Source organism: Pseudophryne corroboree, chromosome 1 (assembly GCF_028390025.1).
Source record: "Pseudophryne corroboree isolate aPseCor3 chromosome 1, aPseCor3.hap2, whole genome shotgun sequence".
Lineage (NCBI taxonomy): Eukaryota > Metazoa > Chordata > Amphibia > Anura > Myobatrachidae > Pseudophryne > Pseudophryne corroboree.
The window spans coordinates 709,396,977-709,411,687 of record NC_086444.1 but is presented as its reverse complement, the minus strand read 5'-3'; the positions used below and the strand labels follow the sequence as shown (position 1 = coordinate 709,411,687).

Below are 14,711 nucleotides of genomic sequence, written 5' to 3'. Positions count from 1 at the left end.
TTGATGTCCAAGGATACCATAAAGTCCCCCTCTTCCAGGTTCGCTATCACTGCTCTGAGTGACTCCATTTTGAACTTGAACTTCTTTATGTACAGGTTCAAGGACTTCAGATTTAGAATAGGCCTTACCGAGCCATCCGGCTTCGGTACCACAAAAAGAGTGGAATAATACCCCTTCCCTTGTTGCAGAAGAGGTACCTTGACTATCACCTGCTGAGAGTACAGCTTGTGAATGGCTTCCAACACCGTCTCCCTTTCGGAGGGGGACGTTGGTAAAGCAGACTTCAGGAAACGGCGAGGTGGATCTGTCTCTAATTCCAACCTGTATCCCTGAGATATTATCTGCAGGATCCAGGGATCTACTTGCGAGTGAGCCCACTGCGCGCTGTAATTTTTGAGACGACCCCCCACGGTCCCCGAGTCCGCTTGAGAAGCCCCAGCGTCATGCTGAGGCTTTTGTAGAAGCCGGGGAGGGCTTCTGATCCTGGGAAGGAGCTGCGTGTTGCTGTCTCTTCCCTCGACCTTTGCCTCGTGGCAGATATGAATAGCCCTTTGCTCTCTTATTTTTAAAGGAACGAAAGGGCTGCGGTTGAAAAGTCGGTGCCTTTTTCTGTTGGGGAGTGACTTGAGGTAGAAAGGTGGATTTCCCGGCTGTAGCCGTGGCCACCAAATCTGATAGACCGACTCCAAATAACTCCTCCCCTTTATACGGCAAAACTTCCATATGCCGTTTTGAATCCGCATCGCCTGTCCACTGTCGCGTCCATAAAGCTCTTCTGGCCGAAATGGACATAGCACTTACCCGTGATGCCAGTGTGCATATATCCCTCTGTGCATCACGCATATAAAGAAATGCATCCTTTATTTGTTCTAACGACAGTAAAATATTGTCCCTGTCCAGGGTATCAATATTTTCAATCAGGGATTCTGACCAAACTACCCCCGCACTGCCCATCCAGGCAGTCGCTACAGCTGGTCGTAGTATAACACCTGCATGTGTGTATATACTTTTTTGGATATTTTCCATCCTCCTATCTGATGGATCTTTAAGTGCGGCCGTCTCAGGAGAGGGTAACGCCACTTGTTTAGATAAGCGTGTTAGCGCCTTGTCCACCCTAGGAGGTGTTTCCCAGCGCTCCCTACCCTCTGGCGGGAAAGGGTATAATGCCAATAATTTCTTTGAAATTATCAGCTTTTTATCAGGGGCAACCCACGCTTCATTACACACGTCATTTAGTTCTTCTGATTCAGGAAAAACTATAGGTAGTTTTTTCATACCCCACATAATACCCTGTTTAGTGGTACCTGTAGTATCAGCTAAATGTAACGCCTCCTTCATTGCCAAAATCATATAACGTGTGGCCCTACTGGAAAATACGGTTGATTCGTCACCGTCACCACTGGAGTCATCGCCTGTGTCTGGGTCTGTGTCGACCGACTGAGGCAAAGGGCGTTTCACAGCCCCTGACGGTGTTTGAGTCGCCTGGACAGGCACTAATTGATTGTCCGGCCGTCTCATGTCGTCAAACGACTGCTTTAGCGTGTTGACACTATCCCGTAGTTCCATAAATAAAGGCATCCATTCTGGTGTCGACTCCCTAGGGGGTGACATCCTCATATTTGGCAATTGCTCCGCCTCCACACCAATATCGTCCTCATACATGTCGACACACACGTACCGACACACAGCAGACACACAGGGAATGCTCCTAACGAAGACAGGACCCACTAGCCCTTTGGGGAGACAGAGGGAGAGTTTGCCAGCACACACCAAAAGCGCTATATATATATCAGGGATAGCCTTATAATAAGTGCTCCCTTATAGCTGCTTTGTTATATCAAAATATCGCCATAAATGTGCCCCCCCCTCTCTGTTTTACCCTGTTTCTGTAGTGCAGTGCAGGGGAGAGACTTGGGAGCCGTCCTGACCAGCGGAGCTGTGAGAGGAAATGGCGCCGTGTGCTGAGGAGATAGGCCCCGCCCCTTTTCCGGCGGGCTCGTCTCCCGCTATTTAGAAAAATTAGGCAGGGGTTAAATATCTCCATATAGCCTCTAGGGCTATATGTGAGGTATTTTTAGCCTTTATAGGTACTCATTTGCCTCCCAGGGCGCCCCCCTCCCAGCGCCCTGCACCCTCAGTGACTGCCGTGTGAAGTGTGCTGAGAGGAAAATGGCGCACAGCTGCAGTGCTGTGCGCTACCTTTAGAAGACTGCAGGAGTCTTCAGCCGCCGATTCTGGACCTCTTCTGATTTCAGCATCTGCAAGGGGGCCGGCGGCGTGGCTCCGGTGACCATCCAGGCTGTACCTGTGATCGTCCCTCTGGAGCTTGATGTCCAGTAGCCAAGAAACCAATCCATCCTGCACGCAGGTGAGTTGACTCCTTCTCCCCTCAGTCCCTCGCTGCAGTGATCCTGTTGCCAGCAGGAATCACTGTAAAATAAAAAACCTAGCTAAACTTTCTCTAAGCAGCTCTTTAGGAGAGCCACCTAGATTGCACCCTTCTCGGCCGGGCACAAAAATCTAACTGGAGTCTGGAGGAGGGTCATAGGGGGAGGAGCCAGTGCACACCACCTGATCGGAAAAAGCTTTACTTTTTGTGCCCTGTCTCCTGCGGAGCCGCTATTCCCCATGGTCCTTTCAGGAACCCCAGCATCCACTAGGACGATAGAGAAATGTGGATATGCGAAATATATTCCTTTTCCATGCGAGTGGAACTAATAAAGGGGATTGATAAGGCTGAATATCATCTGGTGTTGTACTATTGTTCCCCTTTTTTCATTTTATAGATTTACGAATCTCCATCTCAAAAGGATGTATTTGTATTAAGTATCACATTTTTAGAATCTTTGGGACTTTATAATTGTCTAAGAGGTGTAAAAATCTATGGTAGCGCCATATGTCCTTTCTACTTGGTGTGAAAAAAACTGCATGAGCTTGTCCAGGGTTTCAGGAATAGGATACTGGACAAGGTAGTCTTTAATTTGCTCAGTGAGGCCTAAGCGAAACTGACTTCGGAGGGCTGGGTCATTCCAACCACTATCACCTGCCCATCTGCGAAACTCAGTGCAGTATACCTCGGCCGTGTTTTTCCCTTGTCTCAGGGCTCGTAAGTGAGCCTCTGCAGAAGCTGCTCGGTCTGGGTCATCATAAAGAATTCCTAGTGCGCTAAAAAAGGCATCCACTGTGTGCAAGGCGGGATTCTCCATTTTTAATCCGAACGCCCAGGACAGGGGTTCCCCCTGCAGGAGGGAGATGATGATACCTACTCGCTGAGCCTCAGAACCAGACGATAATGGCCGGAGTCTGAAATATAGCTTGCAGCTATCATGGAAATTCTGGAACTGTTTACGGTCACCTGTGAACCGATCAGAAAGATGCAGCTTTGGTTCAGGCCCAGGAGCCCTTGTTACTACCAATGACCTGCTAGTTTCTTCCTGGGTGGAAACTCTGAGCTTTAGATCTTGCAGTTGCTGTGTCAAATTTTGTATTTGACCAGTCAAGATTTGAGCCGGATTTTGCGGTGACGAGTCCATGCCCAGGAAGTGGTGGGCCAGTTATAATGTCAGGAACTGGTGCAGAATCCGGAATTTGGGATCAGGTACCAAGTGGTTGACGTTACCCAGAACAGAGGCACGGAGTCTAACTCGCCGGGAGGTTTTCACCAGGGAACCCCGCAAGGGGATATGGGCTTCGCGGCTCCCGATGTGCAGGTCGCGGCCCCCTGTCTATGTCACTTGATACCTTAACTGGACTAGAGTTATGGTAGAGGTGTTGTATATGACAAACCGCAGGAACAAACAGCAACTGGAGAAGGTGGCAGGGTGCACATGGCCAGATGGTACACTGGGGCCGTGGAGATGGAACAGCAGCAGGAACTCTAGGAGAGACACAGGAGGTAGCAGCACACGGACGGACTGGGGTGCAGACACTTGGAGACAGGGTAACGGCAGTCGGCAGACTAAGGTCGTCAGCAAGATGGTGAAGCTGGAATTTAATGCAGGAACAAGGCAAAACCCACTGGACAGATGAACTGAGACCAGAGAGGAACCAGAGAGCAGGACACCGCATGGAGTAGCTATAACTGGCAAAGCCTCTTGGGATTGAGAGGCTTAAAAGAACAGGCTGGACAAATCAGCTGTGAGCACCAGACAGGCCCCCAGTAATTGATATAACATGCAGCTGCAGTGCAGTCTGAGCAGGCTGACAAGCTGAATAGTAGTTTTCAGGTAACCAGCTGTAATTACAGAATCCAGACACCTGTGAAGTCAGTTGCTGAGTGCAGGAGCTGAGGCACTGGGAGACAACTATGCAGGAGCTAGCTGTGACCTGTAGTTCCACAAACTGAAGCAAAGGTAAATCATAATAATAATTAACAAAACATGAGTGCTCAGGAATGTAACAGTGATATTGCCCTCTCCTGGCTATCCTCCTACCTCTCTGACCATTCCTTTTCTGTCTCCTCTCATAACTCCACTACTGTAGGTTCTGTTCTTGGTCCTCTTTTTTTCTCTCTATATATCCTCTTTAGGTGAGCTCCTTAGCGCTTTTGACTTACAATATCATCTCTATGCTGATACTAAAATCTATCTTTTCTTCCATCACCTCTTCCCCGCTCTCCTCAGTCATATCTCTTTTCTTTATCTTCTTGGATTTTCCAGTGCTTTCTTACACTTAACATGTCTAAAGGGGGGTAAAGACTAGAGAGATGTGTGCTGAGCGATCTATCACAGACCGCTCAGCACACATCTCTCCCCCCCGCTCACAACTCAGCGCGATGTGTGCTGAGCGAGGGGAGGGGACGGGGGGCCGATCACGTCATACAGTGCTGACGTGAGCGACCCGCTAGATTGAGCCTGCATACAGGCTCCATCTAGCACTGGCGATAGCGATGCGCGGCCCTATCGCTGGGGGGCATACACGCGACAGATCCGTGCCTAAAATCTAAGTACTCTAGTCAGACTAAGTAGATTTTAAGCAGGGATCTCTCCGTGTGTACCTCCCTTAAGACTGAGCTGATCATCTTCCCACCCTGCCGCATAACCTCACCTCCCACAATTTCATTCTATTGATGGCACTACAATTACCTCTAGCCCCCAAGTGAAGTGTGCTGTCTTTGAGTAATCCTTGACTCCTCTCTCTCCTTCAAACCAAACATTCAGTACCTTTCACAAAGCTGCCGTTTTCATCCCAAAAATATTTGCAGGATCACCCAGGATACCACTAAGACCTTTATCCACTCACTAGTCATATCCAGTCTGGACTACTGTAATCTTCTCATATCTGGCATCAATGACAGCCCTCTCTCCACTCCAATCTATCCTCAATGCTGCTGCCCGGCTCATCTCCCTCACCAAATATACTACCTACAACCCCCCTCTCTTACAACCCCATTCACTGGCTCGCCTTCCCCTTTAGAATCCAATTCAAGCTTCTCACACTTACAAAGCCCTGACCCACTCCTCTCCCATTTACATTTCTGTCCCTATCTCCCTTTACACTCCCGCCCGTCCTCTTTCTCCACTAATGCACACCGCCTCTCCTCTCTTCTAATTATCTACTCCCACTCCTACCTCCAAGATTTTGCATGTGTTGCTCCCTTTCTCTGGAATTCTCTACCTCCTTCTTTCAGACTCTCCACCTCTCTACAAAACTTCAAAAGGGCTCTTAAGACCCACTTCTTTACCAAACCCAGCAAACTGTCATCCTAAGCCCCCTGTTATATGCTCATGGTCTACCCCAACCGTGCCACTTATGTCTGTCTGCCCCTCCCATTTAGAATGTAAGCTCTAAAGAGCAGGGCCTTCTTCCCTCATGTGCTTTTCCTTATCTTACTTAAACTATCTTCTACTCCATACTACCTTTGACGGCACCAAAATTAGTACTTGATGAACCTGTAATCAACATATAGCTTAGAAAGCACTTTTGATAGTGATAGTGTAAGGTGAGGACAAGAGGGAAGAGAGCCCTGTTGATAAGGGCTTACATACTTGGGGATTGAACAATTGGAGGGTGAACTGGGAAGGGTACATAGTACTCTGGCAATATAGCTCCAAAGTTGCTGCTAATTGCGAATTGAATGCTTTTCAGAAGTCACACTATTTACAGTACAACTATGTAGATTACAAGGATTAAGATTTTAAGAATAATTTTAAAGTCTAAATTAATTTTTTAGAAGCCATACTTTGTTACTTAAAGAGGATTCAGTACTTCTGGCAATAATTTTTTACATTATTAGAATAATGATATTTTGTGTATTTTGTAGACATACATACCAGAGAGAAGTTTAGCACAGTTCACATGAGATTTGAGATCTTCATCTCGGTCGCGGGTAGAAAATGGTTGATCCCGGAATTCATACAAAGCATTTTTCAGCTGTCCAGTTACTGGGCCATGGACTTGAAGGGCATAGGCCGTGTTAGGACCTCCCAAATGGAAATGAACCTCCATGTGCTGAATGTTCTGCTCCCAGTCCTGCAGCTCTACGTGCATGATATATTGTTCATGCTCCATTATCTGATGCATCTTTAACAGACCTAGCCAGAATTCACCTAATTAAAATTAGAGATAAAAAATTAAAACCTATGTAAATGATGCATTCATTACACAAACACTGGTTTGGAACGGTTAATAATGATAGATGTTCACTCTATTAGCTGTAAGATGAAGAGAATGTGAGTTTGATGGCATAGTTGTACTATGGTTAGTTTTGCAGCTATAGTGCCCTGAGGAAGCTCAATAGGAGTGAAATGCGCATAGGCTCATGCTATGTGTTCCCTAACTACTATGGATAATTAAATGTTTCAATAGTGCACTGCATACTTTGAAATTTATACTACAATTGGGAGCTATTGTACTTAACTATAGAGATAAAGTCTGCACGGCTGCCTGTTCTATCTAGCAGAACGCCATCTCAGTGTTGTGGATCATGCTGTCATTCAGACACAACACGAGAGAGACCAGGGGATTTATTTAACTCACAGTGTAGTACATATATATATATATATATATATACACGGACTCATTGTATTTGATTACATACTGGGTTACTGTCTCCATGGATTCACGCAAGGTGTAATACACCTGCATATATATAACTTAATATGGTTTAATGCTATCATCTATAAGCACGGACAGCGGATATAAAGCGCTTCCGCGTGCTATCAAGATTGACATAATTCAATATGGTAATGTAGATAGCCAATTACTGCACATACATATCTGCATGTATATAATTGAACATGAATAATACTATTTAAAAGTTGCTATCATTTATAAGCACGGACAGCGGGTATAAAGTGCTACCGAATGACATCAAAATTGATATAACTCAATACAGCAAGGCAGATAGCTAATTACTGTGTATTAATATCATACAGAAGATATATTCATTCTTGTATATCTATTCAGTATCTGTTCGTACTAAGAATGATGCACCACCAGCACGAATAGCAGATATAAAGTACTACTGTGATTCTAATTAAATACAGTGCAGCAAGACAGTCTATTATTAACCATTAATAGTATATAGGAGATATCAACTTACTCTCTCTATATACTTATTGAATATCTCTCTGCAATACGTCATAAACATGACCATTGGACTGTAAATACTACCGTGAATTACTGAGAAGACACAACACAGTATAAGAAGGCAATATAATACTGTCAATTAACCTTATCAATGGAAGATTAATTCATATATCTGCATATAACTCTATATGTATCATTATTCTAAGATATATCCCCAATCAGCTCCTTTTACATGTGGATGGTAGATATTACACTGCAAGGCTTTTGCACCGTGCAGTACCTCAGGATTCAGCGTATGAGTCACATACTTAAGCAACAGTGTTTCATTCATCCTAATCTGTTACATTGAGAAATATCTCACTACACTTTTTGTATACATGAGGAGATTGTTGCAATATTTGAATATAAGTTTGTGACTCAATAGCAGGGAAATATATCTCCTTCTACAATATATGGTACAAGCTCCATGGAATATGGAAATTATAAATTTCAAAAAAAATTTGCACTGATATAGTGCTGTACAAGTATATGCATGGTCATGCACATTTGAAACAATTATAAGTACGGTAAGTACACATAGGGGAAAACACATTAGCTTTGTTTTTAAATCTTTATTCACATATTTTTCTTTTTCTATCACACAAAAAAAAATTTACTTTTTTTTTGGATTTTAATATTTCGCTCTATTAATAAAGGACATATTTAGTCCCACTAGAACAATAATTTCAGGCAACCATTTTGGTTATGGGCATTTAAACCAATACTTACTAATATTATTGAGGATATACATTCTTGTTAAATTTTATTTAAAATCGTCAGTTGGGTAGAGTGCACCACAAATTATACCTGGTTTATTTTGTTCTTCCCCTCTCTTGGGGATTTATATTTCATAGCCTATGTGTAAACCTCTCATGCCCAGACACCTTATTTACCAGAGCCCGCTAATTAGAAGAGGATGTAGCAAACCAGTTACGTGCTATAATCACCCTTGCTAAGGTAGTCAGGCAAAGAACATATTTGTATATTGCCGGACAGTAGGATTCCTCTAAGTCTAGAGCAAACATACACAGTGTAGGAGAAAAGGGGAGCAACGTGGGTTCAGTAAGCAGTATGTCTGACCAAACTGCTTCCCAAAAAACATATACAGTGGGGCATAACCATAATAAATGCCGAAAGTTAGCTTCAGGGGCACCACACCTTGGGCAGGTAGTACTAGGCCGCAGTCCCGCTTTACATAGAGAGACTGGGGTTCTATATGTCCTATGGAGAACAAAAAAAAAAAACCTGTTGGTACCTGATGCACGGAGTAGTATATTTAAGAGAGCACAACACCTGGAGCCATTGGTCATCTGTAAGTGGGCCAATGTCTTGCTCCCACTTAAGTTTAAGCTGGTCAAATACATTCGGGCAAATGTGGGCATTACGGCTAACATACAAAGTGGAAACTTGGTGTTGTACCCAGATTCATAACCAGTTCCTTAACTGGTGAAGTAGAAATGGACGGAGGCGAGACTCCAAACTGTGCCTGCACCGCATGGCGGAGCTGTAGATATCGATAAAAGGATCTATTGGATATATCAAGCTCCTCCCGCAGTTGTGTGAAAGATTTAAAAACACCATTATCATTTATTTGTGAAATTGTTGTAAGGCCCGCCCCAATCCATATATTGTCTTGTGTGAGCTGTAATAGCTCCCTATATGCTGGGATAAACCAGAGTGGCGTGTCAGAATCTGTATCTCTCCATTCATAATAAGAGTGAGTCTGACGCCACACAAGTAACGACTGACGGAGTAAAGGAGGAAGACCAGCAGTAGAAGAGGCAGAAAGAAGGAACTGAACAGGGGAGAAGCGAGACCCCACACACTCGGCAAAGAATCTCTCAAACGTGGGACTATCCCTGCTTAGAATCCAATTGGACAAATGTGCAAGTTGAGCAGCCAGATAATAAGCGTGCATATTAGGAAAACCCAATCCTCCATCCGATTTAGCCTTAACCAGAGCTCTCAGGGCAACCCTAGGCGCCTTATTACCCCAAATAAATGAAGAGAGCACACTATCAATGCTAGTGAATACCTTCTTGGGGATATAGACAGGAGAGTGCAGTAATAAATAAAGATATTTTGGTTGCATCACCATCTTAATCAAGTTAATGCAACCCGTGACAGTAAGGGGAAGCTTCTTCCATATATGGACCCGTCGCTTCAGATCGGATCCACCGTGACCTGGTCAATGTTTTGATGTACAAAAGACTTAACATTTGGAGTGATCCAGACACCAAGATACTGAAAGCGAAGGGTCCAGTGTAATGAGCACACAATAGGCAATGGGTCAGGAATAACACCAGATATGGGAAGGATATTAGATTTACTCCAGTTGATGGACAGGCCGGAATAAAAGCCGAATGTATCAACAATACGTAGAAGGGAGGTCAGGGAAGTGTCGGCATCAATGAGAAACAAGAGCATATCATCAGCATATAATGCAATAACATCCTCATGTCCATCAATAGTAATTCCCCTAACATCAGGGGATGCTCTAATAAAACTCGCCAACGGCTCCACAGCCAGGGCAAAGAGGGCAGGGGACAGTGGGCAGCCCTGTCTAGTACCATGAAACAAAGCAAATGGGGATGTTACATAGCCACTGACAGATATTCGAGCCACGGGGGAGGAATAGAGTAATTGTACCCAACGTATAAATTTGGGGCCAAAAGCAAATCTTCTAAGGACTTCCCACAAATATTTCCATTCCACAGAGTCGAAGGCCTTGGCAGCATCCAGGGAAACCACCACAGCCTCCGACTCGGATTGATCTCCCATCTGCAGGTGACAAAACAGTTGTCTCAAATTTTGGAAGGTAGATTTGCCTGGCATAAATCCTGTCTAATCATCGTGAATGATCGATGTGATAACACTATTGAGTCGAATTGCCAGAATTTTGGCCAAGATCTTGACATCAGTAGATAACAATGAGATTGGGCGGTAGGATTCTGGGGCCGTAGGGTCTTTACCCGGCTTGAGGATCACATAGAAGGGGACTGTCACGATCCGGGTATCTGGACGCCATTACTTGCCTTTCAGATGTCTCCTGAGGCTGGCTCAGCGTTCCAAGGCCGGATCTCATCTGTGTCCACATTCTGCATATCCCTCCTGTCACGCTGAGACGCTGTCACAGCGGCGCTATGTTTGAATCCTGCATGGCGTCTCCTGTCCTCTGCGGCCGGCGCCGCCATTACTGTTATGTTTCCACATGGTTTCCAAACCAGCTTTCCCTCCAAGTTCTAACATGGGCGCAGCCATGTTGGATCCAATCACATGTCTCAGTTCCACCAATCCACTGCCTCTGGAAATCTGCATAATTGCCCAACCAATGCCTGCATTTCTGCAGGTATAAGTATCCTGTGCCTGGGCCAGGAAGTCGTTAGTGCTTTGTTTGTCATACCTTGTTCCAGTCTCTCTCTCCTGTGGTTGTTTTCCAGGTTCCAGCTCCTGTCTCCAGCATCCACTAAGAGACCCGCACCTGCCTACCATCCTGCGGTGCAGCCTGACTCTGCAGTCCTCCGTGGCTGTTCTAGCTTCCAGCTATTAACTCATCTGCTTCCAGCAGATTCCAGTATCCTTAAAGTGCCGGTGTTGTTCCAGCGGATTCCTACTTACCAGCAGTATCCACTACCACCGGTAACAATCCTTCAACTCCTCTGTTTCCACGCTCCCTAGCATCTTACAGTATTCACTCCGTGTTTCATCACCTGGCTGGTTCCATCCAGCATTCACTCAGTGACTTTATCACCTGGCTGATCCCCTTCAGTATCCACTCCGTGTCTTACCACCTGGCTGGTTCTATCCAGCAAATACAACAGCTTACTCAAGTTACCAGCTTCATTTATTCCATCTACTGGCATGTTCCTTGGTTATCTGCACTACTACAGCCAGGCCTGGTAAGGTTTTTCCATCAAGGACTTTAACAGCTGTTCTTAACCTACCAGTGCTCTGTTACACCTTCCATGGTCAAAGTGTTCCAGGAATTATATTAAATTGCCGTTGTCATCATTTGCTGTCTGTTACACGGAGTTTGTCAATAAACTTTTAATTTACTTTTACCTGGTTGTCATGGTCACACCTTCGGGTTTCCTTTAACACTTACATGTCCAGGGGTCTGATTAAACCTCCCCGGTTTAAGTTCCCCTCAGCCCCTACAACTGAGGCTTCCTCCTGTCAGCTAAAACCCTCAGTTGTGACAGTAAGCACTGACCATATGAATCCAGTCGGAGACCAGGATCAAGCGGCTAGGCCGATGCAAGAACTGGCAGCCCGACTTGAACATCAGGAGGCTGCACAAGGCCATATCATCTGCTGTCTCCAGGATCTCTCTACGCGGCTGGATGGGATTCAAACGACCCTCCGTGAACCTGACACGTCCGGTGCGTCCACCACAGTGACACCAGCTCTAACCCCACCCACCTTGCCCATTTCCATTCCACGTCTTCATCTTCCAACGCCAGGAAAATTTGACAGATCTCCAAGGTTCTGCAGGGGATTTCTCAACCAATGCGAAATCCATTTTGAGAAATCCAATTTCCCCAGTGACCGTACTAAAATTGCCTATATCATCTCCCTTCTCAGCGGCTCAGCCCTTGACTGGGCATCACCTTTATGGGAGAAGTCTGATCCCCTGCTGTCCTCCTATACTGACTTTGTGGCAACATTCAGGCGCATCTTCGACGAGCCAGGCCGGGTAACCTCTGCTTCATCCGAGATTCTCCGTTTACGCCAGGGAACACGTACTGTGGGACAGTATCTAATACAGTTCCAAATCCTGGCATCCGAACTGGCATGGAACGACGAGGCCCTGTATGCTGCATTCTGGCATGGCTTATCTGAGCGCATCAAGGATGAGTTAGCTACCAGAGACTTGCCCTCTAAGTTGGATGAGCTAATTTCATTATGCACGAAGGTTGATCTACGGTTCAGCGAAAGAGCAATTGAGCGGGGAAGGTCATCCACTCCAAAATCTTCTGCTCCTCCTCCTCCTCGTCAACCGTCTCCGTCCGAAGATGAGCTCATGCAAATTGGTCTTTCCCGTCTATCCCCTGCTGAGCGCCGAAGACGTCTTTCCGAGTTCCTCTGTCTCTACTGTGCAGCTCCGTCACACGCAATCAATGCCTGTCCCAAACGTCCGGGACTTCAAGTCCTAGCTCGCCAAGGAGAGGGCCGGCTAGGAGTAATGCTCTCCTCTCCATCTCCTCGTGATTGTAATCTCCCAGTCTCGCTTCAAATTGCTCAACATTACAGGAACGTCATTGTCCTCCTTGATTCCGGAGCAGCTGGGAATTTCATAACCAAAGCTTATGTTAAACGGTGGTCCCTACCCACCGAGAGACTTTCCTCGTCCATCTCCTTGACTGCCGTGGATGGCAGCAAGATATTTGACGCAGTTATTTCTCTAAGGACTCTACCAGTTCGTCTGAGAGTGGGAGTTCTTCATGCAGAATTTATTTCCTTCCTAGTGATTCCAAGAGCCACACATCCAGTTGTTTTGGGCCTTCCATGGCTCCGCCTCCACAATCCATCGATTGACTGGACGACTACACAGATACTAGCATGGGGTCCCTCCTGTGCTGAGACCTGTTTGTCCAAAGTGCTTCCTGTTTGTTCTTCTTTCCCCAGGTCGTCTGATGTTCCACCTCCTCCATATCCAGACTACACGGACGTGTTCAGTAAAGCTTCTGCTGATATACTTCCTCCTCATAGAGAATGGGACTGCCCAATTGATCTCATTCCAGGGAAGGTTCCACCTCGAGGCCGAACTTATCCGTTGTCTCTGCCTGAGACGCACTCCATGGAGGAGTACATCAAAGAGAACCTGGCGAAGGGTTTTATCTGACCTTCTTCTCCAGCTGGCACAGGCTTCTTCTTCGTTAAGAAGAAAGACGGTGGTCTGCGGCCGTGCATCGACTACAGAGGTCTGAACGACATTACCGTCAAGAACCGGTATCCTTTACCCTTGATTACAGAGCTCTTCTATAGAGTCAGCGGAGCAACCATCTTTACAAAGTTGGATTTGAGGGGTGCCTACAATCTCATCCGGATCCGTGAGGGTGACGAGTGGAAGACCGCCTTTAACACCCGTGATGGACATTATGAGTACCTCGTCAAGCCCTTCGGATTGAGTAATGCTCCAGCTGTCTTCCAGCATTTCGTCAATGAGATCTTCAGAGACATCTTATACCGCCATGTCGTGGTATATCTAGATGATATCCTCGTCTTTGCCAATAATCTAGAGGAACATCCTTTTTGGGTAAAGGAGGTTCTGTCCCGTCTCCGTGTCAATCATCTCTATTGCAAATTGGAGAAATGTGTTTTTGAAGTTAAATCCATTCCGTTTCTAGGTTACATTGTGTCCTGTTCCGGACTAGAGATGGATCCTGAGAAACTACAAGCAATCCAGAATTGGCCGATACCCTTAACCCTCAAAGGGGTCCAGAGGTTCTTAGGGTTCGCCAATTATTACAGAAAGTTTATACGAGACTTTTCCACCATTGTGGCGCCTATCACTGCATTAACCAAGAAGGGTGCTAACCCGTCCAAGTGGTCTGAAGAAGCTACGCAAGCTTTTCATCTCCTAAAGCAACGTTTCATCTCTGCACCAGTTCTGAAACAGCCCGACATCGACTCTCCTTTCATCTTAGAGGTGGATGCCTCCTCCGTTGGAGTAGGAGCGGTGTTATCCCAGAGGGCTAAAGATGGCCATCTACATCCTTGCAGTATCTTCTCCCGGAAGTTCTCCCCAGCTGAGCGCAACTATGCCATTGGCGACCAGGAGTTGCTAGCCATCAAGCTCGCTCTAGAGGAGTGGAGATATATGTTGGAGGGAGCTTCTCATTCAATTACTATACTTACCGACCACAAGAATCTTTTATATCTGAAAAGCTCACAATGTCTTAACCCTCGTCAGGCCAGATGGGCACTTTTCTTTTCCAGGTTCGACTTTAAACTCCAGTTCTGTCCGGGTTCTCAGAATCGCAAGGCCGATGCCCTTTCCCGCTCATGGGAGCAAGAAAATGAGTCGGAGTCTGCGACAAGCATCCTATTATTAATCCGTTGGCATTCTCCACGGTAGGGATGGACTCTACGCCTCCACCAGGGAAAAGTTTTGTGAAGCCGGTGTTAAGGAAGAAGCT

At 45.9% G+C, this 14,711-nt stretch overlaps 1 protein-coding gene across 1 annotated transcript in view; it reads right to left on the bottom strand.

The window, feature by feature from the left end:
• The window catches only part of ANGPTL4 (angiopoietin like 4), a 208,101-nt gene that overhangs the window by 34,403 nt on the left and 158,987 nt on the right, over nt 1-14,711 (bottom strand). Inside the window, exon 6 of the mRNA XM_063914899.1 lies at nt 6,273-6,548. Coding sequence (XP_063770969.1) covers nt 6,273-6,548 — 276 coding nt within the window. The remainder of the gene's footprint in view (nt 1-6,272; nt 6,549-14,711) is intronic.